At 43.4% G+C, this 23,655-nt stretch overlaps 1 protein-coding gene across 8 annotated transcripts; it reads left to right on the forward strand.

Moving 5' to 3' along the window:
* The first annotated feature begins 3,628 nt into the window (after positions 1–3,628).
* AP3M2 (adaptor related protein complex 3 subunit mu 2) lies at positions 3,629–22,377 on the forward strand. 8 transcript variants are annotated; one of them, XM_063816302.1, is made up of 10 exons: positions 3,942–4,280; positions 5,651–5,709; positions 5,789–6,133; positions 9,113–9,284; positions 13,451–13,588; positions 16,258–16,343; positions 16,616–16,749; positions 18,355–18,562; positions 18,857–19,001; positions 20,153–22,377. In XM_063816302.1, the coding sequence occupies exons 3-10, from the start codon at positions 5,861–5,863 to the stop codon at positions 20,251–20,253; spliced, it is 1,257 nt and encodes a 418-aa protein (XP_063672372.1). In that variant the 5' UTR covers positions 3,942–4,280; positions 5,651–5,709; positions 5,789–5,860; the 3' UTR covers positions 20,254–22,377. The 8 variants fall into 8 exon arrangements, with proteins under 8 accessions (XP_001141415.1, XP_063672372.1, XP_016814895.1 ...); XM_063816304.1 differs by having other exon boundaries at positions 4,233–4,280; positions 5,789–7,211; XM_063816303.1 differs by having other exon boundaries at positions 4,238–4,402.
* Positions 22,378–23,655: the final 1,278 nt, after the last annotated feature.

The raw sequence follows: 23,655 nt of genomic DNA on the forward strand, positions 1-23,655 counted from the left end.
CCTGCACACATAGTGTTTCTGAAATGGAAATCTGAAAGTGTGCCACTCTCTTGCTTCACATTTCTTCAGTGGGTTCCTGGGCTTAGAGGTAGGAAGTGTGGAATCTGAGCCATTCTGCTCAGATCTTCCAACGTCCTTGAATCACAGCTTGCTGTTCGACCTTGGGCAGGTTATTTAAGCAGTCTTTGCAGCTTCCTCATCTACGAAAAGGGGATCACAACAGTAATTCATTTTAGAGTAGTTGGGGGGGGTTAAATGATTTCAGATCCTCCTCTCTTATGTGAACTCTTAAATTTGGAGTGTCCCTGGAATCTGGTTCTCTTATCTCTCCACACTCCTTCCCTCAGTCATCTCAACAGGTCCTACTACTTTAAATATCCATATACTGAAAACACCCAAATTTATATCTCAAGCTCAGCCCACTCTCCGGAACCCTGGACTTATATGTCCAGCTGCCTTCTCAACATCTCCACTTGGATAGTTAATGGAGCTCACAGATATATTGATATACTTTGGATGTTTGTCCCCTCCAAATCTCATGTTGAAATGTGATCCCCAGTTTTGGAGGTGGGTCTAGCAGGTGTCATGGGGTTGGATCCCTCGTGAATGGCTTGGTGCCCTCCCCATGGTAATGAGTGAGTTCTCACTCTGTTGGTTTATGAGAGAGCTGGTTGTTTAAAGGAGCCTGGCACCTCCTCTCTCTCACTCCTGCTTTCACCATGCAACTGCCCGCTCCCCTTTCACCTTCTGCCATGAGTAAAAGCTTCCTGAGGCCTCACCAGAAGCTGAGCAGATGCTGGTGCCACGCTTGCATAGCCTACAGAACCATGAGCCAAATAAACCTCTTTTTTTTTAATATTATAAATTACTGAGTCTCAGGTATTCCTTTATAGCAAGCTTGTCCAGCCCGAGGCCCATAGGCTGCATGCGGCCCAGGATAGCTCTGAATGCAGCCCAACACAAACTCATAAACTCTCTTAAAACATTATCAGATTTCTTTGTGATTGCTTTTTTTTTTTTTTTTTTTTTTTGAGACGGAGTCTCGCCTTATTGCCCAGGCTGGAGTGCAGTGGCACAATCTCGGCTCACTGCAACTTCCACCTCCCAGGTTCAAGCAATTCTTTTGTCTCAGCCTTCCGAGTAGCTGGGATTACAGGTGTCCGCCACCACACCCGGCTAATTTTTGTATTTTTAGTAGAGACAGGGTTTCACCATGTTGGCCAGGCTGGTCTCAAACTCCTGACCTCAGGTTATCCACCTGCCTCAGCCTCCCAAAGTGCTGGAATTACAGGCATGAGCCACCGTGCTTGGCCTACCCATAGTCTTTCTAGTCTCAGCTGATGAAACTATCCTTCTCCATGCTGAAGCTCAGTGGCCCTCCCTTCTCTGTTGTTCTCACTCCCTGCATCCCATCCATCTGGAAATCCAGCTGGCTCCTCCTGGAGACTACACGCACAGTCCACCTCCCCCTCACCACCTCCATGGCTACAGCCTGGTCTGAGCTCCATCACCTCTCGCCTGGGTCACTGCAGCGGTCTCACTAGTCTTCTTGCACAGTCTTCTCAACCCAGATGACTGATAAATCAGATCCTATCACCCCTTTGTCCAAACCCTCCATGGGCTCTCTCTTTCACAACCATAATCTTTAAAAGAGCTTTCCAGCCCCTGTGTGATCAGGCCGCCCACCCTGTAACCTTGTCTCCTCCTTTACCCTGAGCTCATTTCACTCCAGCCACACTGTCACCCTTCCTGCTCCAGAAACTCCCCAGGAGCATTCTGGCCTTACAGGCTTTGCAGTGCCTGTTCCCTTTGCTGGAATGCTCTCCCCCAAGATCTCCCTATAGTTAACTCTTCTGCCTTCTTCAAGTCTTTGCACTAATGTCTCTTCTCAATGAGGCTTGTTCTCACTAAAAACTGTAATTTGCCCTCCAATCCCATAACACTCCTGGTAGTTTTTTTTTTTTGCACATGCCATCTTATAACCTACTATATACTTTACTTATGTATATTGATTATTATCTGTCTTTTCCCCACTAGAATATAAGCTTCACTAGGACAGGGATTTTTTTTTTTTGAGACAGAGTCTCACTCTGTCGCCCAGGTTGGAGTGCAGTGGTGCGATCTTAGCTCACTGCAACCTCTGCCTCCTGGGTTTAAGCGATTCTCCCGTCTCAGCCTCCTGAGTAGCTGGGACCACAGGCACGTGCCATCACGCCTGGCTAATTTTTTAATTTTAGTAGAGACAGGGGTTCATCATGTTGGCCAGGCTGGTCTTGAACTCCTGACGTCAAGCGATCCGCCCACCTCAGCCTCCCAAAGTGTTGGGATTACAGGCGTAAGCCACCGCGCCCAGCTCCAAGAGATTTTTGTCTTTTGTTTACTGGTGTTATGTATCCAAGCACTGGAACAGTGCCTGGCGCATGGTAGGGCTCACTAAATATTTATGGAATGGTACTTACAAATTATAAAACACAGTGTATGGCACACAGTGTTTTATAAATATTAACATTTCCAAGGTTCACAACCACTAGGCTCCTACTTACCTTTCCAGCCTGATCTCCCTGTGCTCTTCCTACCATTCCAGCTCAGCTATACTTAACTTGCTCATCTGCAGAGCCTTCCTTATGTACTTTTTTCTCTGTCCATCTATCCCTGCATTTGAGGGATCCATTCTCATTTTCAGGTTTCAAGGTAGAGGGTCTTCCCTGACTCTAGGTCAGCCATCTCTACAGCACTCCTCCCACCCCCTATGCGTTCCTTATTCATCACACTACATTGCAATCCCTTGCTTCTCATTTGTCTTCCCTGCTGGGCCCTGTAACCACAGGGACAATGCCTGTGACAGCAGTCATTGCAGCATCTCCAGCATCCAGCACAGGTCGATACGTGGGGGTTTTCGGCAAATGTTAATTCAGTGAATGAATGAGAAATTCTCACGGCAGCGACTGCATTTCTGCACCTTCGACACACATTATCACGTGTTATTGTATCTTGTGCTGTTCCTTAGGGCATAACAATTGCTAGCATTTTCTAACTCAATCCTCACAACTCTAGGAGGGAGGTACTATTCACGTTCTTATTTGAGAAGTGAGGAACTTGAAGTTTAGAGGAGTTACAGTTCTTTCTCACGGTCACTCAGGTTGTAAGTGTTGGAGCGGGTTCAAGCCAAGTCCTCTGGCACCAGCGTCCCTAAGCCCACCCAGAGTCATACCATTCTGCCATTTTGTTTCTGGCTTTTCTCCTTAGTTCAAAGTCAGCCAACTACCTGCCCTTAGCAAGCGTGGAGAGAACCCCCCGCACCACCTCAGCAAAGGGCTTGTGTGTGGAGGAGCTGCCACCCACGCTCCATTTCACCAAAGTGAAAACTAATGCTAGGGAGGGCGAACCCCTCATCGGCGAGGTCGCCACTGTCACCAGCGCCCACTGCTGGGTCCAAGGCTGGCGACGCCTCACCGCATCTGGGCCTGACTTCCTGCGTCACTGGGGCGACCCCTGGTCCTGACTTCCACTCCACGCCTTCGTGGATCAGGACGACTGGGACCACTCAAAAGCGTATCCAAGTCCTGAGGTCTCCAAAGCGGTGGAGAGACCCGCCCAGCCCCTCACTCCCCGGCTGGGAACTGAGATTGTGGAGCGTGGGCGCCCTGCCGCGGCCCAGTGGGGCTGGGGGCTTCCAGAGTCGGGGTCCAGGGCTCGGTGTCCGAGGCTCCACCGCCAGCCGCGCCGACCTGACCCACGGCCGGGTACAACAGAGAAGGCGGCGCTTCCCAAAGGCACCGATGGGGTGGAGGGTAGCCGCCGCCCTCAGGATTTATCAACCGCGAGGCGCTGTCAGCAACTCGTGCCCGGAAGCCACCCCGCCCCGGCACACACATACTCCAGCGCCCCCTCCAGGCGCACTCCGCAAACACGCGAGCGCGGCGGCCGCCCCAGCCCTTTGTGACTGGATGAGTGGGGCCGAGCAGCACGCACTGTCTTCGACCTCCAATCAGGACTCGGGGTCTCGGAGCTGCACCAATCGGAGATGACCGTGGCCTCAACAGGGCCAAAGGGGGACTCGAGCCCGACAACAGGGCAAGCCGCCAACAGCGATCAACCAGAGGGGAGGAGCGGCTCCCAGATGCCCAATCAGCGGCCTTCAGGCGCAGATCGTGGGCGGAGCGGTAGCCGACCCGCGGGCCGGCCAATCAGCGGGCGAGCGGCTGCCTCAGCGCGCGCGGTGGGCGGGGCGGGGCCTGTCCGCGCCTAGGAGCAGTGGGCGCTGCGAGCAGCGAGGCCAGGTGAGGAGTAGGGACGACCCCGAGCCTGGAGCCGGGGCAGGAGCGGGGGCGCGCGAGGGTCGGGGCGGGGTCTCAGGATGCAGCCGGGCGGCCTCTCAAGGCTGCGGACGCGGCGGGGAGAGGTGAGGGGCCGGGTTCAGGGTTCGGGGAGGGGGTCCTTCCCGGCGCCGCGGCTGCGGGCGGAGGGGACACTGTTGCCATGGCAGCGCACGTGCGCGGCCCGGCGCCCCTGCGCTCTTCACCCCGGAACGCGCGTGCCCCTTCAGCCAGGCCACTGCCCGCCTGCGCCCCGCGGCCTCCGTCGCCGCCGGCTCTGGGCCGGGGCCTGCGCAGGGACCGCCCGCCTAGGCCGCTGCCTCTCCCTCGCACCCCGGGCTGCCTGGCTGTCTCTCCCTCCTGCTGTCTCGTCCGGGCGGCTCTGGGCACCGCAGGCCTCTGCGTTTTGACCACCCGCGCCGTTTCGCGGAATGGCCACATCCTGGCGACTGGCACCAGAGAGATGCAACCGTCTGAGGGCCTTGGGGTGTCTGTCCCCCAGGGAAATTTTTTTTTTTTTTTTTTTGGAGGTGGTGGAGGGGGGCGGGGTTCTCGCTCTGTTGCCCGGGCTGGTCTCGAACTCGTGAGCTCCAGCGGTCTGCCCGCGGAGGCCTCCCTAAGTACTGGGATCACAGGCGGGAGCCCCAAGGGATCTTTTTAAATGTCTTACTGCATTAGCAAGTGCCTAAGGAGTGCTCAGAGAATAGCTCTGATTGGATGAATAAAGACCCCCAAGGGCAGCTTTCCATTCCTCCCACCAATTCTGGTGGGCAGAAATAGAAAGCAAACCACATATATAATTGTACATGTTCTGGTAACCACTTTAAAATAATAAAACAGGTTAAATTAATTTTAATATATTTGATTTAACCCAGGATATCCAAAATGTTATTACAACATATAATCAATATTAAATTATTGGTAAGATATTTGAAATTTTTTTTTTCATGCAAAGCCTTTCAGATTTGTCGTGTGTCTTACACTTAACAGCACACCTCAGTTCGCACCAGCCACCTTTCAAGTGCTCGCTGGTCCCATAGTGGCTATCGTATTAAGCTGCACATTTCTTGTGTATGTGTGAGCTGTTGCCAAAACATGACATCAAATTCAGTGTTCTTCGAAGCCCTCTTCAAAGAACACTGATTGTGTTGCAGTCAGGCAACGCAAAACATGAGGCACGGCCCTTTTCTTCAAGGAGTTTGCAGTTCGGTTGAGAAAATAGACACCCACAGATAAGTAGCATTTTAAATGGATGCAATTTGGGCGATAGTAAAGATAACTGGGAGTATATGATTGACAGTCAAATGACTGATCATTATCCTTTCGAATTCAAGGGAGGGCTATCTTCAGGCTCATGCAGGAGGGGAAGATTGGGCCTGGTCTTGAAAGATGGGTAAGTCTTGGACTGTTGGGAAAAGATGGGGAGGGCCTTTTCGTTGAATGGAACTGAATATCGCTGCTTTTGTTTTTAGAGTTGAAAATTTACAGAGTCCTGAGGCTTTCAGACTGAAAAAGGCTTTCTTCTGTCACTGACAATCGTCACCATGATCCATAGTCTTTTCTTGATCAACTCCTCTGGAGACATTTTCCTGGAGAAACATTGGAAAAGTGTGGTCAGCCGTTCTGTTTGTGATTACTTTTTTGAGGCGCAAGAGAGAGCTACTGAGGCAGAAAATGTGCCTCCGGTTATCCCTACCCCTCACCACTATCTCTTAAGTGTTTACCGCCACAAGATCTTTTTTGTGGCCGTGATCCAGACGGAGGTCCCCCCTCTGTTTGTCATTGAGTTTCTTCACCGAGTGGTGGACACATTTCAGGTTTGTGAATGTGGGAAAGTTCATATATGTAAACCGTAAAGTGTCTTTGTAGTCCTGTTTCCATTGTGTAAAGCCTCCATTAAGAAACAAAAAAAAAAAATCAAAACTCTGGTATTACTCACTTCCTCTCCCATCTGATAAGATTCTGGTTTCTATTTATTGAATTGGCTGCATACAAAATGACAAATGGAATACTTTTGAACCTCTTGCGTGGGAAAGTCATCCTATTTGCGATGACTATGTATAGTCTTTCTAGCTCTGATTCTACTTTTTGCTCACAAATTAGAGTTTAGATTGTTTTTGCCTGGTGGTCTTGATCCTAACCATTGTTATCTGCATTGCTTTGAGTTGCATCAGAAAGTGATTGTATAAAGTTTTAGAAAAGAAAAAGTAGAAAAAGCTAAGGAATGCTTAATTTAACTCTCCCAGTCAGGGGTAATTCATGAACCTGTACTAGTTCTCAGGTTCGAGGTGGTTCTTTATAGTGAGAGAGTGGTACTGATGAGCTCTGCTTGCAAAGATGAGATTGGGAAATCTCATGTGCCTGTAAGAATTTAAGTGAGCCATTTTATGAGGCAGTTTTCATTTTAAGCTTTTTCTTCAGGAATAGATGTTAAGAACTTAGGGGGTGATGTCCAAGGGAGGTCAGTGATACCAGGACACGACACCACTTGCAGCACAGGAGTTCAGACAGCACCGGCCCTGGATTCACACAGAGGAACTTTCTCCCAAAAGAACCAATCAACTTCTAACTGTTGTGGTTATTTGCATAACTCAAATGAGAAGCGAGGGCCTTTTGGTTTAACTTCTGTGTCATATGAGGTCTGGAATGAGTCATATGAACACTGGAATTGTGGAATTGGAGAAGAGAATGAGGACCCACACACTATGATAAAAGTTAAAAAGCAAGTCAAAGAGTTCCTTCTCTTGTACTCATATCTGCACCACGTCTAGAACAACTTCCCTTCCCAAGAGAATTAAAATACATTTTTTGTTTTTCCCTGCAATACTCTGTAGTACTACTGTTCTGGAATTTCAGTTCTCATGCAACATACCGGCCCCTTTGCACAGTGAAAACGTAAGTATGATAAGTCCCAGTATGTGGAAGAACTAGAAGAACCCAGGAGTTGTGATCCTAAACAACTTTTAACTGGGCCTTGTTATGATTTCCACATGTGATACTTTACTCATTCTGAGATTAACAGTCGCACTGGTGAAACTGACAGCTGCTATATGGCCATACTAATGTAACTTATTACAAGACAGGAAGTGAGAAGAGTTGTTTGATCTAGTTGAAACCACGGGGGAATTTGGGAAAGCAGAGTAAATTTGCTAATTTGGAAGTCTGAGACTTCAGAGCTTGTTATTCTTGAAGCAGTTGTTAAAAGTCAGTGGACATCCTGATTCTCAGGTCTCCGATGTGCATCCTCTCCGGCAGCATGATTTTTCCAGGACCAGAATGTGACAGGAGCGGCCCCGCAATAGAATTGCAGGCTCACAGGCCGGCTGCAGCACTTGGCTGTATTGCGAGGCTCCTTTCCAGCTGCTTAGTTCACATGATGCCTGGTTTATAAAACCTAGTGAAGTGTTTTATTTTTTAAAAATAAATCACTTTTGGGAAGGTAATGTGTGACTTTTTCTTCTTTTAAATTATCATTCAAAATGAGAATTTTCCTCTTAAAGAGGAAATCTTTTTTGTTTTAGGAATACATTCCTGACTCTTAGGTGACCCGGGTATTGGAATCTTGTGGATAATTGACGTTATCTAATGTAATTTAGACTCTAGTAGAGTCTGTTCAGTTTTGGATGTCAAAGAAATGGAAAGATGGTGAAACAACCTGGAAACCATACCTTATCATGAACAGCGGAAGTATCTTTAAAGTGTGGCCCTGAGAAGAAAAAAACTGAGGTGAAAACTCGTAGTTTTCAGATAATTGCAGGGCTGTTATGTACACTTGCTCTGTAAAACAGAGCTAGGAGGCAAATTTCAGTTTAGCAAAAGAAAGAACTTTGGAATGATCAGAGCCATTCATGAATAGAATGGACTTTCTCAAAAGGAGTAAATTTTCCTTCATTCTATGAGTTCAAGAGGGTTGCATGACCCTCTCAGAGGTCCTGGAAAAGACATACTGACATTGCTGGAAGGGAACATTGAATAGCCACAAACATTTCTTGCTGAATAATGATCACGCATTCCATTTTGTAGTGCTTTATAGTTTACAAAGTACATTCATGAGCGTTAGTGTTTAATTAGTCATGCCTAATTCTTACAGCCCTGTACCTCCAGTGGTGTTATCCTGATTATACCATTAAAGAATCAAGATCAAAATTAATTAACATGACTTAATCTACAAATGACAAAATTATAATCCAGGTCTTCTGGTTTGAAATCCAGTGCTTTCCCACAATGCAGATAATTTAGCACCTAACGTTAGCCTTTTAAATAAAAGGACAAAGAGTTCTTGGAATGCTAGCGTCTTAAAGATAGTCCAAAGGAATTTTCAGGTGTGCTAGCTTGTCCCCCTCATTTCATTTTTTTCCCCTCAACTCTTATTCACTGCATGAATGTTAAGAAATAGCACAGCAGTAGGGGTAAAGATTTTCATGTACTGTTCTTTGTTATATCAAGTATTATTTTGTATAATTCTTTCAAATTCTTGTTGATAAGCACATATAATCAAGATTCAATTTTGTGTTCTGTGTATTTTATCAAGTTGAGGAAATTAACCCAAAAGATTTAAGTTCCTCTTGTTTGTAGAAGAAGCTAGTAATGACAGTAGTACCATAAGCCAGTCTAGTGCTTTCTACCAAACAGACTGCCTAAGAGAACTATGGTTATGCTGCATTCCCTCATTGTAGAAGAGTAGCCCAGAAACACATGGACAGGCCAGATCCTTATTCTCTGTAGGCACATTCTTTTATTTATTTATTTATTTTACAGTATCTGAGTGATCAATGTGTATATTCTGTCTCCATCAGGATTATTTTGGAGTCTGTTCAGAGCCAGTGATCAAAGACAATGTAGTTGTGGTTTATGAGGTATTGGAAGAGATGCTTGACAATGGTTTTCCATTGGCTACCGAGTCGAACATTCTTAAAGAACTCATAAAGCCTCCCACCATCCTTCGAACGGTTGTCAACACCATCACAGGTACGGCGGAGGGGGAAACTGATAGATAGTGGCCATCCTACAGCCTGAGTGTCTTAGTCAAGTGTCGCACATTGTTTTGAGTGTTTGTCTTTGGGGATCTCAGGTGTCCCAGTGCTTTAATTTTGCTCTTTGTATTTTTTTTTTTTTTTTTGAGACAGAGTCTCCCTCTGTCACCCAGGCTGGAGTGCAGTGGCATGATCTTGGCTCACTGCAACCTCCGCCTCCTGGGTTGAAGTGATTCTCCTGCCTCAGCCTCCCGAGTAGCTGGGATTACAGGCATGCACCATCACACCCAGCTAATTTTTGTATTTTTAGTAGAGATGGTGTTTCACTATGTTGGCCAGGCTGGTCTTGAACTCCTGGCCTCAGGGGATCCACCTGCCTCGGCCTCCCAAAGTGCTGGGATTACAGGTGTGAGCCACCGCGCCTGGCCCCTCTTGTAGACTGAGTACAACCTGAAATAATATTTTTGCTTTGTGGAAAATACCCTGATTTTAATGACAAAATGAAGTGTTCTTTAAAAATATTTTTTTCTGATTACAGAAGAAACACATGATTATTGTAGAAACTTCAGAAATACAGAAAAGCACAAAGAATGCAAAAATTGCTTTTAATCCCACCACACTTTTAACATGTGATATTTTATGAACATTATCCCATGATGATGTCTTCTACATGGTTCTTTTTTTTTTTTTTGAGATGGCATCTTGCTCTGTTGCCCAGGATGGAGTGCAGTGGTGCGATCTCAACTCACTGCAACCTCCGCCTCCCGGGCTCAAGCGATTCTCCTACCTCAGCCTCCCGAGTAGCTGGGATTACAGGCACACGCCACCATGCCCAGCTAATTTTTGTATTTTTTAGGAGAGATGGGGTTTCATCATGTTGACTATGCTGGTCTCTAATGCCTGACCTCAAGTGATCCACCCACCTTGGCCTCCCAAAGTTCTGGGATTACAGGTGGGAGCCACTATGCCTGGCCTTCATTTTTAATAATTTATAGTTTTCTTCCATGTGGAGTGGACCCAAAGTTACGTACTGAATCCCTATTTATGATGTTACTGATTTTTGTTCTTTTAAATAACAAGGATTACCATTCTTACACTTGAACCTTGGTGCACATCTGGGATGATTTCTTTAAAGTAGTAGAGGTAGCAGTGCTGTGTCAAGGGGTGTATACATTTTAAGTACTGTAATGTGTTGCTCTCCAGAAAAGTTAGGCCAATTTATACTTTCAGTAACAATTTCAAAGCACTGTAGTGAACCCTGTTATTGTCATTAATAATTTTTTAGAAACATTGGCAATTTGATAGTTTATTGATATCTTGTATTTACAGTCATTTTTTGTTATTAAGGAGACTAAAATCTTTTCAAGTATTTATTGACTGTTTTTCCTCTATTGTGAATTACCTTTTCATGTCCTTTGTTCATTTTTTTGTTGTTGAAATGTATCTCTTTTTTCATGTGGATTTAAAATCTCTTTTATGGGAGATCTTTATGTCTTTTGATTACTGCATTACAGATATTTTCTTACAGTCTATCACTTGTGATTTAGCTTTGTTCTGGTGGTGTTTAGCCACATTTTAAATGTTTTGATTTAATCAAATGAATCATTCTTTTCATTAAGGTTTTACATTTTGGGTCTTGTTTAATGCATAAGCAAGCATTTTCATGGAATTTTATAAACTGATTGAAAAATACATTTTAAAAGTATAAATATTGCAAGAATAGCCAGGACAGTTTTGGAAAAGAATTATAAAGGGGTTGTTGGGAGGATTTGCCCTGTCAAATATCACGACACGTTGAGTTTGTATAGTACACAAGACAAATATTCATACAGTAGACATCCTACAAGACCCAAGAGAGTTTTGAAAATAATATTTTTAAAAAGAGGAAAGATAAAATGTGTCCTACCAGATATCAGATATATTACAGGTTTAACATCCCAAATCCAAAATCCAGAATGCTCTACAATCCAAAACTTTTTGGACACTGACATGACACTCAAAGGAAATGCTCATTGGAGGATTTCAGATTTTTGAATTTGGGATGTGCAACTGGTATAATCCAGATATTCCAAAATTTAAAAAAATACAAAATTTGAAACATTTCTGGTCCTGAATATTTCAGGTAAAGATTACTCAATCTGTATGAAGTTTGGGTAGTTTTTAAAATTTGGTATTTGTCCGTAACAGACAGATAGGTCATTGGGATAAAATAGTCCAGAAACAGACCCTTGCTTTTATAGGAATTTGGTGTAGATAGATGTGGTCATTTATCAAATCAGTGGACCAGGGGCTGGTTGTTAACTATATTGTATTAGGGCAGTCAGCTTTAATATGGAAAAAATTAAGTCCCTCCACTTCACACTATACACAAAATAGAGTCTAGCTAGGTTAAGGAGTTAAACACAGACTTTATAATTATTGGACAAAAACAGGAGAATGTCTTTTTGATCTCAGAGAAGGGAAGATCTTTTTTAAAAGTCTAGTTTGTGATTTTATTTTTGGATTTAATTATTTAATCCATTTGAAAATTATCTTGGTGTGCAATAATGTTTATTTCTTCAAGAGTTTTCCTAGCACCATTGTGTAATTTATCCTTTTCCCCTGTTTTAGAATGACATTTCTATCTTGTCCTGTCATTATGGATTCTTGGTCTGTTTTTAGGCTTTCCTGCCTTTTCCCTAGACTACTTTGATTATTATATCTTGATGATACATTTTAATACATAGTTCTTCTTTTTAAGGAAACAAATTTGGTGGTTTCTTCAATATTCTGAGTTCATTTTAAGCCTTAAAAGCTTTGTTAGTGCCTGAATCATTTACTAATATTATGAAGTGAGTTAAGCCTGTATCTCACTTTAATCTAGAAAAGGGTATCTAAGAACCACTTTTGAAAAGTTGAAATGGGCCTGACATATTGGCTCATGCCTGTATCCAATACTTTAGGAGGCTGAGGCGGGAGGATCACTCAAGCACAGGAGTTCGAAACCAGCCCGGGCAACTTGATGAAACCCTGTCTTTACAAAAAATACAAAAATTAGCCAAGCATGGTGGTGCATGCCTGTGGTCCCAGCTACACTGAAGGCTAAGGTGGGAGGATCACTTGAGCCCAGGAGGTCGAGGCTGCAGTGAGTTATGATTGTGCCTGTGAATAGCCACTGAACTCCAGCATGGGCAACATAGGAAAACCCTATCTCTTAAAAAAATTTTTTAGGTGGGCACGGTGGCTCACATCTGTAATCCCAGCACTTTGGGAGGCCGAGTCGGGTGGATCATTAGGTCAGGAGTTCAAGACCAGCCTGGCCAACATAGTGAAACCCCGTCTCTACTAAAAATACAAAAATTAGCCGGATGTGGTGGCACGCGCCTGTAGTCCCAGCTACTCGGGAGGCTGAGGCAGGAGAATTGTTTGAACCCGGAAGGCAGAGGTTGCAGTAAGCCAAGACTGCACCACTGTACTCCAGCCTGGGCAATAGAGCGAGACTCTATCTAAAAAAAATTTTGTTTAAAGACAGAAAATAAAAGGATCCAGGTAATGGAAGAAGGAAATAGAATTTAAATTAATGTATTTTATTATGTCAGTATAAAACCTTTTAAATTAAAAAAAAGTTTATGCCTGTAAAGGAAAAAACAAGTGAAGGAATTGATCTACAATTCTTAAAGACAGGGAGAGATCAACTTTGTGTTCTTTTCCTAAGTTTCAGTGTTGGAACTTAGGAATGAGACAGATCATATTGATATGTACATTTTAATACCTACCATAAATGTACCTAAGAACCTATCTCAGGCTCAAATACTGTTTTTACCCATGAAATTTTTATATCGATATGTAGATCACGAACTCTACTGAAAGCCAATACATTATTTAAGCTGCATCTGAGATACTAAGTTCAGGTTACTTTCAAAACCAAAATATGATATCTGTTTCTCAGGTAACTTTTTCTTAAACCTTTATTCTGTTTGAAAAGGCAGACCAGATGGCAACAAGGGGTTTTAAAAATAGACTAGGTTACCCCATATAGAAGTTGGGAAAAACCTCATCTTCTGTTTGAAAAATTCTTCAATTGAGTGCATGAATAGTGGGAGCATAGAAACTTCTAGGGAGGTGTTCTGTGGTTTCTAGAGTCAAAATGGTGTTAAAATACAGTAATATTAATTGCCTCAGGAAGCACGAATGTGGGTGACCAGCTTCCCACTGGGCAGCTGTCAGTGGTGCCTTGGCGACGGACTGGGGTGAAATACACCAACAATGAGGCCTATTTTGATGTGATTGAAGAGATTGATGCAATTATTGATAAATCAGGTAGGTGCTTTTAATATGTTCTCAGAAATATGAAAATAGAAAGGGACCTCTTTCATATAATGCTTGTAGTTTCAGAATTAACCCCCATTCAAGGTCATCCACTTTAATTTAGTGCCTACTTTGTGCCAGGCACTGTGCTGGGTACTGGGAATGGACGTTAATATCATGATGCAGACCAGGGTTTATTTCATATGTTTACTTGCTTTATTGGTCTTATCCTCTTGAATAAAAAAGAGAAGTAACAGGCCAGATGTAGTGACTCACGCCTGTAATCCCAGCACTTTGGAAAGCTGAGGCGGGAGGATTGCTTGAGCCCAGGAGTTTAAGACCAGCCTGAGCAACATAGTGAGACCCTGAGCAACATAGTGAGACCCCATCTCTACAAAAAGTGAAAAAAATTACCTGAGCATAGTTGTGCATGCCTGTATTCCTAACTTTGTGAGGGGCTGAGGTAGGAGGATTGCTTGAGCCTGGGAAGTTGAGGTTGCAGTAAGTCCTGATCATGACACTGCACTCCAGCCTGGGCAACAGCAAGACCCTGTCTCAAAAAATAAAAAAATAAATAAATAAAAATAACTAATTTCTTATTGATTAAATTACCTTCTCGAAAGTATTTGGCTCCCAGTTCTGATGGCAGAACTAAAGTTGTAATCACAAAATTCAGGGAGCTGCCTTTTCTATGTGTTCTGAATTAGGGAAATATGACTAGAAGTCCTGGAGCTTCAGAATTTGTAGAAGCCAGTCATGATGGTATGAGCCTATAGTCCCAATTATTGGGAGGCTGAGGTGAGAGGATCACTTAAGCCCAGTAGTTGGAGACTGCAGTGAGCTATGATTATGGCTGTGAATAATAGCTGCACTCTAGCCTGGGCAACATAGTGAGATCCTGTCTTTAATTAAAAAGAAAAAAAATTGTAAAAAGTCCTTTTCACATTAGTGAACTTATTAAATTCAACAGATGTTTACTGAAAACTTGCATCATAGCACAGTGCTAGATAGTGGGCACTTGATGATGAATAAGACATAGTCTGTGGCTGCAGAAGTTAAGTCTAGTGAGGGAGAGAGAAAGGTAAAAAGGTAGAGCATATGAGAGGTACCCACCCCTGAGCAAAGTGCAACAGAGAGGTGGGGGTGTTTATGCTTCATCAGTGGATTGAAATGAAGTTATTAAGATGTGTGGATTTGGGAGCAAAGTATGCACAAACATCACAATATTGAGCAAAAAATCAGATGCATAAGAGTATAGACAGTGGGATTACATGTATATGAAGTTTGAAAACAGATGCAATTTAGTCTAAGGTAATAGAAGTCAGAATTTTGGGGATGTGAATTACCTGGGATGGGTAAGAGGGAGTGCTTGGATGCTGAAAATGTTCCGTATCTTGCTGTAGCTAGTATTTGCATAAATGTATATATATTTAAAAACTCATTGAGCTGTACACTTTAAGACTTTTACATTTTACTGTTTACCTCAACGAAAAAGTAAAATATATATGGCCAGATCATGAAGAACCTTGCCTGCCAGTTTAAGGAGGGTAGATGTGAGTGATTGAAGAGTTTTAAGTTGGGAATGACTTGATGAGACTTGTAGTTTAGAGCGATGAGTCTGGCTGCTGTGTGAAGAATGGCCTGAAGTGGGGTGGGCCTGAAGGCGGGGAGCAGCTACGAGGCTGAAATCCAGGCCCAAAACATAGACGTCCATAGTGCAATGAGGACAGAGAGGAATGCACAGACCAGAGAGAGGTGAATCCTCGAAAAGAAAGGAGCTGATCATTAGCTGGATGTGGGCGGGAGAAGTGGACGTTGTCAGGGATGCATCTGTGTTTCTGGCTTAGGCAGCAGGATAGATGGTGCCATCACACAGATTTGGAAATGGGAGCACCGGGTTCAGGGCATGAGAGAATGGACTCATTTCTGACATGTGCCTCAGTGTCATCCAAGTGGAGATGTCCATTAGTCAGGAGTGGGGCTGAACTTGAAAAAAGAATAGGTAATAATGGGCTGTAAATGAACATTGAAGCCTTGGGAAGTAGGTAAAATAACCCAGGAGAGTATGTAAAGTGAAAGAAAATAGAAGTTCAGAACTGAAAAAGCATTTAAGGGATGTGCAAAGAAAGAGAACCTGCCAAAGACACTGAGGAAGAGGAGCTGGGAAAATAGGACACCAGGAGAGGTTAGGAGGGAGGGATGTTTGAGAAGGCAGAAGTGATTGACAGTGACACATGCCACATAGAGGACGTGTAGAATAAGAGACCGGGAGTGACCACTCACTTTAGCAGCAGAGCTCATTGGTGACCTTAGGGAGAACAGTTTCTGATAGGAAATTTTCTGAACCATTGGCTAAAATAATGATGCTCTGTTTAATTCTGATATTAGACTGACAACTCCTTTAGGCTAATAACTACTTCGTTAATCTTTTTATCACCGTTACCTCACCATAGTGTCTCATGCTTGATGTGCAGTTGATAAGTGTTCAGAATGATGGATAGATGGATTGTATAAATGAATTGGATGGCTAGGCAGAAGGAAAGAAAGGGAGAGAGAGGAAGGGGAGGGAGAGAGAGGAAGGTGAGGGAGAGAGGAAGAGAAGGAGGGAGGAGATAAGTTTGTTGAGAAGGACAGAGAAGTATTCAGTAATCTGTGTTCTTTTTGTCTTATTCCTGTCTCAGGCTCCACAATTACTGCTGAGATCCAGGGGGTGATTGATGCCTGTGTCAAGCTGACTGGCATGCCAGACCTTACACTTTCCTTCATGGTAAAATCCTGGGCCAGAGATTAAGTTCTTGGGATGAGAAATTAAATGCTGCTGGAAAGACAGAGTAGTGGGAATGGAATAGAACAAGAAGAAATAATTAGGACAGCCACGAAGCTTGTCTCAGGCTTGAATTTTCTAGAAGTTACTACATGATTTCTGTGTGTGTGTGTGTGTGGTGTGTTTTAATTAAAAACAGCATTTAAATTGCTTTCCTGAAAGCACTGCGGGTGTTTAATGCCCACTTCTTGCTTCTCCTCTCCTGATGACTGTAGAACCCTAGGTTGTTGGATGATGTCAGCTTCCATCCTTGTGTTCGTTTCAAGCGCTGGGAATCTGAGCGCATCCTCTCCTTCATCCCTCCTGATGGAAACTTCCGCCTGCTGTCTTACCATGTCAGTGCACAGAAGTAAGCAGCTCTTATAATTAAGAATGGAATCTGTGTATGTACATGTATGTGGAAACCGTATCTGTGGTGATTAAGAACTCAGGCTCTAGAGTTACCTGGGTTCACATTCCAGCTTCTGTGGTTACTAATTGGGTAACCTCAGGTGAGTTGCTTAACCCCTATGTATCTCTTTTCTCATCTGTAAATTGAAAATAATAAAAGTACCTTGTTCTGAAGATTGAATAAGAGAATCTGAATAGTGCTTAACACAAAGAAGTGCTCATTAAGTTTGCTGTTATTTTTGTTGTTGTTATGTGTCTAAACAAGAACATTATTTTCTCAAATCAGAATCTGGGCATACTGTGTTCAATGTCCCTGGTCTAAAAGAAGCATTAAGTTATGCTATGAAAAAGCATAAAACGCAGTGATTTTTGGTCTTGAACATTCTCTTTAATTTGGAATCTAAAGGCTTTTGGAAGCAGTTTTGTATAGTATAAGGTATGCAGACAGAAGAGAGTCAGGAGGCCTCAGAGCCACCAGTCCCTTCCCGTGTGATGTGGAATGAATCATTTGGGAAAATATCTGAGTGCTTGAGGTCAAAGCCTCTGGAATCAGACTCCCTGGACTTAAACCCCATCTTCAGTACTTAGAACCTTGGGCAAGTTACTTAATCTCAGTTAAGTATAAGGACATCAGTATTCATCTATAAAATCAGTACCTACTGCATAGTTACAGTAGCAGTATCTACTTCATACTTATTGGGAGGATTAAACACGGTAGGAGTTAAATGGATAGAAACCATTTAGCATAGTGACTGGCAAACAGGAAGTACTCAATAAATGTTAGGAACTGTTATTACTTCAGGGTTATTCCGTGACTTCTCTGAATCCTTTTCTTCTGTCAAATCATGACAGCCTACCCTACCTTACGGGGTTTTTGTAAGGACCAGATGACGTCAGATGAAAGCATTCTAAAAAAATTATAGAGACAAGAGGATCACTTGAGCCCAGGAGTTCGAGACCAGCATGGGCAACATGGCCAAACCTTGTCTCTACAAAAAAAAAAAAAAAAAAAGTAAAAATTAGTGGGGTGTGATGTTGTGTGCCTGTGGTCCCAGCTACTCAGGAGGCAGTGGTGGGAGGATCACTTGAGCCTGGTATGTCGAGGCTGCAGTGAGCTATGATCGTGCCACTGCACTCCAACCAGGCTGACCGAGCCAGACCCTATCTCAAAAAAAAAAAAAAAAGAAATTATAAAAGGTCCATGAGCTATGAATATTATACTCCCCAGTGCAAATGATTGGTCACATGTTACAAGTTAAACACATGGAGACATAATGACAATACATTTTTGTACATTATGCCTTTGTCATAGTAGTATACTTTTTGATTTTGTTTATATTATTCAGAGTCATTAGAAAAGTTAATTTAGTTACTAGACAGTAGCTTTTCAAAAAGAAAAAATTAGATTACTGGGTTTTTTTTCTGTTTATTTTTTCAGATAAAAAGTAAGGACATAGTTAAGGGAGAAGAAGCTACCCACAGGGCAGGAAAAGCATCATGTGAAAGGAAGAACTACCATTTTCCCAGTGCACGAATGAAATGACTCTTTGTCTCTCATTTCCAGTCTGGTTGCAATCCCAGTGTATGTCAAACATAACATCAGTTTCCGGGACAGTAGTTCCCTTGGACGCTTTGAAATAACGGTGGGACCCAAGCAGACGATGGGGAAGACCATTGAGGGAGTGACTGTCACCAGCCAGATGCCCAAGGGGGTCCTGAACATGAGCCTTACTCCATCACAGGGGACACACACATTCGACCCAGTCACAAAGGTAGGGATGAGTAGGACATCTTGAATTGCTGATGTTAAGCAGAAACCAGTCTGCAGGTTCTCTGTGTAGACTCTAGACCTTGTTTGGAAGGTGAGATGAGTCAAAGGGACCTTGTTTTCTCCTGCCAGGTAACTTAACAGTAACACGTAGGATTCTCAATGGAAAGATACCCAGAGGCAGCTTATAATGTTGTGGACAGGTGCCCTGAGTTTAGATCTCAGCCACCTCAAATGCAGGATTCTGCTGTAACTATTTTTTGGAAAGACCACTTCTCCATTTTTATTTTCTTTGAAGATGCTGTCTTGGGATGTAGGAAAAATAAATCCACAAAAGCTACCAAGTTTGAAGGGGACCATGAGTCTTCAGGCTGGAGCTTCCAAACCAGATGAAAACCCCACAATTAACCTGCAGTTTAAGATCCAGCAGCTGGCCATTTCTGGTAAGTGACCCAGAGCTCAAGAGGCTCCAAAGGGAACAAAAACGGCTTTCTGCCATATGGCGCAGGCACCAGGAAGCCTTTCTGGGCTTCCTGTTTACAAGGTTTAGTTTCATTACCTGATAAACAATCTTTAGTAACATCTTTTCTGGCATGTTTCTGGGGAAAATTTACAATCCTTCCTTTGAAGTTGGCATAAGTGACCTGAATAAAAGTGCCTAAGACACACTGAGAAAGAAACAGTATTGGTAGAAGGAAGTATTCACTAGCCATTTTTGGATCATCTTAGGGTTGTTCATTTCAGGTTCCCAAGGTTTTCAGTATGAGAATCCATGTGCATTCTCAGCTATAACTGAAGAGTAATTTCCACTCCTTTCTTCTGTTTTCAGAAGACTTTTCATGTTTGCTCTTATTTCTATTTTGGAACCACTGGGCCTTTCCAGGTCAGTTCACTATAGTCTGTGCCGACCTTAGCACGGTAGTCATCAGTTACCACTTTGGGGGCATTTACCATGTTCCAGGCACTGTTTTAAGCTCTTTTCATGTGTTTTCTTTTTTAATCCTTAGAAACTCTGTGATGTGGAAAGGAGATGACTTTAGCTTTATATGAAGTTTCTGTTTTTCTGTACAAACGGGCCTTATACAATTTAAGTGATTGGAATTCATTTGATGTATAAGCTCTTCAATCTTGAAACAATAAACTATAAAGCTCTATACCATATAAAATATTCTTGGCTTAGTCTAGTGAGAATACTTAGGAAGCATTCATTTATTAATTACTTTCATTGTTAATTCCTTTAGTTATAATTTACTTCATTATTCATTTGTTTTGTTATTCATTTTTTCAGTCCAATAATTTGAGAAAAATCGTGCAGTGGTCTAATTTTTTCCTTATCCTCATTTTAGTCTGCACATTACTTTGTACCCTTTCCACTTCAGGGACAGGTCTTCTCATAGGTAGCTTGTCTGTTGGAGCCTTTTTTTGCTGTCAGTATCTGTCCCAAGACTGGAGAATCCATCTGCTCTGCATAAGTGGTTCCCTGTCACAGCAATGTCGGTCCCACTGACCTCAGTGTATTGAACAGAAACAGTTAGGCGACCTGCTCCTTTTGAATAATACTCATGTCTATTTTCCCTCTCTCCCTCCTTTCTAGGACTCAAGGTGAATCGTCTGGATATGTATGGAGAAAAGTACAAACCCTTTAAGGGCATAAAATACATGACCAAAGCTGGGAAGTTCCAAGTTCGAACCTGAAGGGAGCATTTGCTGAGGGAATAGTCTTGCACACTTTTTCATTTCTTACTTGTCTAAAAGTAAAACAAAATATCAGCCTGTCTCCTAGGTCAGTCCCCTCCTGGACCCACCCGCTCCCTTTTTTCCTTAGCCTTCAGTGCCATGGAACTAATCAAGGGAGGAAAAGGTCACCAGGGAGAACTGGACAGAACTGAAACACAGCAACACCAGTTCTCAAGGACAAGGTGTGTGATGGGGGTCGGAAGCTTGGTGCTTATGTAACCATTTTAAACGTGGTTTCTATAGGAAAGACCAACATTTGTTTAGCTTGCTTGGCTTTAATTATCTAAAGCCAATGAAAGACTTCTTTGTTGATTTTTTAAGATAGAAAGATTAAAAAGAAAGAAAGATGGGAAGAAAATGCATGTTAGTCAAGGAAAGGCCACTTAAGGATCTGATCTATGAAGGAGAAGAAAGAGGAAAAAGAAGTAAAGGAGTTAGGAGGAGACACTTCAATGAAAGATTGGCAAGAAAAGCGGTCGGACTCTACCTTAAGGAGGGATGGGAAGGAAAGAGTTGAGTTGGTTTCTTTCTGATTCCTCTACTCATGTAGAAAACACTTGTACTTCTGGAAATGGACTGGAGACTTTTTAAATTTGAGTCCACTATTGACATGGAAACCCCAGTGGAATCAGATTTTCCCTCGAAGACCATGATGGTATCGGACTAGTTTTCAGACACTGCCTGTTGCTGTCCATCAGCACTTGGTCTCTTATCTTCAGTGAGAAGGTGACCCGCCTTCTTCCCATGGTGGCTGCCTAAAGTACTTCTTTTCTAACCCAAAACAGTTCTACTCACTTCCTTTTACAGAATTCACCGGCCATTTTCCTGTTACCTGATCCTTCTACAGGATTTTTAAAAAGTAAGAGAGTTTCAGAGAAGCCGATCCCATAATCCCCAGTGCAGCCAGGGTTTGTGTGTCATCGTACTGGAGTAGAGAGGGCCGACTCTTCCCATGAAGGTGGGCACAGCTGTGAGTGAGTGAGCTCATATCTCCATTTGTCAGTGCTGGACTGGTACCAGATCGTAACCTTCCCGTTGGTCGGAAACTTTTCCATCTGTCGCCCTAGAAAAAGAGAAAGCTTACCATCGAGGGTGTGGTTGATCCTTGAAGCTGCTTGGTAAAGTTATCATTTCCTCAGTCTTTTCTTTTGTACTCTTATCATGTATTCATTAATATCTACCAGTCCCTTTTCATTCTAAGACAAAACATTTCTCCTAAATCTCTGAATAAAATCAGTGCTGTAGGAAGATGGACTGTGTTGATCATGGGTGTAAGCAACCCAGTTTAAGAAACATGGCAACTAAAGGGATACCTCAGGCTTTCTTTCCCAGTGGGTCATTTTTGTCCTAGTTCAGTGTGTCTGTTACTATTTAAATATTTACACAAAAGGGTTTTTGTTTATAGCTTAAGGAATGATACTGTGCTCTGCTTCGTGCATGGAGAAAAAGGAAGACCCGTACTCTCCACACCCTAGAGCTTTTCTCTAAATATTGTGCAAAGTTTTTGCTAGTTTTATCTTCTGACTTTGGGACTAGTTTTTGCTGCAGAGTTGTGTTGCTTTGTGATTTTCCTCTGGGATAGTGTACTGTACACAACCAGTTGTGTTCCACACTCCATGACTCCGCAGTTTGTCCTGGAGTGACATACACATCCACCACGGAAAGGGAAGCATCTCTGCCTGTGGATTCTCAAGTACTTGGAAGCACCTCTCCTGAGGAACCTACAGGATTCTAAGGTTTCCTAGGTCACTGAACAACTAATCTTGGTCCCTGAATATTTCTAGGTTTGTAAGTGCAGCAGTTTTATTTCCTCTAGAACTCATCCTGTTTCAAGGGAAGTACCTAAGAAGATATAGAGTGTTTCTAGGGTAAGGGACCTGCAGGTGTAAGCATAGATGAAATAACTGTCCTGTCACATGTGCAGCAGGCCATGGAGTGTAGCGGGCATCGCCGCCGCCATTCCTGCAGCGTCACCATAAGCAGTGCAGGGTGTCTCCATTGAGCTGTTTGGTTCCATGTGTGTTTAACATGTGCAGAAGTAGCTTCTCTGTTTAAGTTTAATAAAGTTGAGTTTCACCAGTCTTCTATGTCCTAAGTGGTTTGTTACCAGAACTAACAATAGTGCTATGCCACTCAAACCTCAGTAGAAGCAGTGAGTAAGGAACTCATCGACTCAGGAGGATCTTACTGCTTCTGTCCTGTCTAGCCAGCAGACCTAAAGCATGTGTTTTGATCGATTCTTTGGTCACATCTGGAAGATAGCAGATGCTGATATTAATTAATGTCATTTTTAGGGTTGTGAGCGTAAGGTCCAGATCCACCTAGTTATTTTTCACCAGAGTTTTAAAAGACGAAATCGTTGAAGCTGCCGGCATTTAGTCTAGGGCTTTCCCCATTCTCTTGACCTGCTTCTCTTGTCTTGTTAATTTAGGCATGAAACAGGGTGTCGCAGTACTCTGGCGTCTTTATTCCAGGAGAGGCTTCTTACAAGATAAGGCACTGCGAGTCGATTGTTACGCCACACCTGTAACAATTTTCTATAAACATCTCATGGCCATGAAAAAACCTTAAAACTCAATGCGTACTCACTGTGAGTGTTCAGTGCCAGCTAGTGCTCCACCCCTTCTCCCTCTCAGCCGGCGTCAACAGTCTCTTCACCTGTGCTCCCGGGTGCTCCGACCCTGGTGGTGGGACAGGAAGTTGGTTGTATGCATGTACTTTTCTCTGTGGCCGGTAGGTGGGGACTCCATGCCATCAATACTCATTATTTTAATGGTTAGATTTTTTTTTTTTTTTTTTTTTTTTTTTTTTTTTTTTTTTTTTGGGGGGGGGACGTAGTCTTGCACTGTTGCCCGGGCTGGTGTGCAGTGGCGGGATCTTGGCTCACTGCAATCTCTGCCTCCTGGATTCAAGCGATTCTCCTGCCTCAGACTCCCGAGTAGCTAGGATTACAGGCGCCCGCCACCATGCCCAGCTAATTTTTTTTTTTTTTTTTTTGTATTTTTAGTGGAGACAGGGTTTCACTATGTTGGCCAGGCTGGTCTTGAGATCTGCCTGCCTCGGCCTCCCAAAGTGCTGGGATTACAGGCATGAGCCATTGCGTCTGGCCAACTGTTAGAATTTTTTTTTTTTTGAGGCGGAGTCTCGCTCTGTCGCCCAGGCTGGAGTGCAGTGGTGCGATTTCGGTTCACTGCAAGCTCTGCCTCCCGGGTTCACGCCATTCTCCTGCCTCAGCCTCAGAGTAGCTGGGACTACAGGAGCCCACCACCATGCCCCGCTAATTTTTTGTTTTTTTTTTTTTAGTAGAAATGGGGTTTCACTGTGTTAGCCAGGATGGTCTCGATCTCCTGACCTCGTGAT

Source organism: Pan troglodytes, chromosome 7 (genome assembly GCF_028858775.2).
Source record: "Pan troglodytes isolate AG18354 chromosome 7, NHGRI_mPanTro3-v2.0_pri, whole genome shotgun sequence".
Taxonomy (NCBI): Eukaryota; Metazoa; Chordata; class Mammalia; order Primates; family Hominidae; genus Pan; species Pan troglodytes.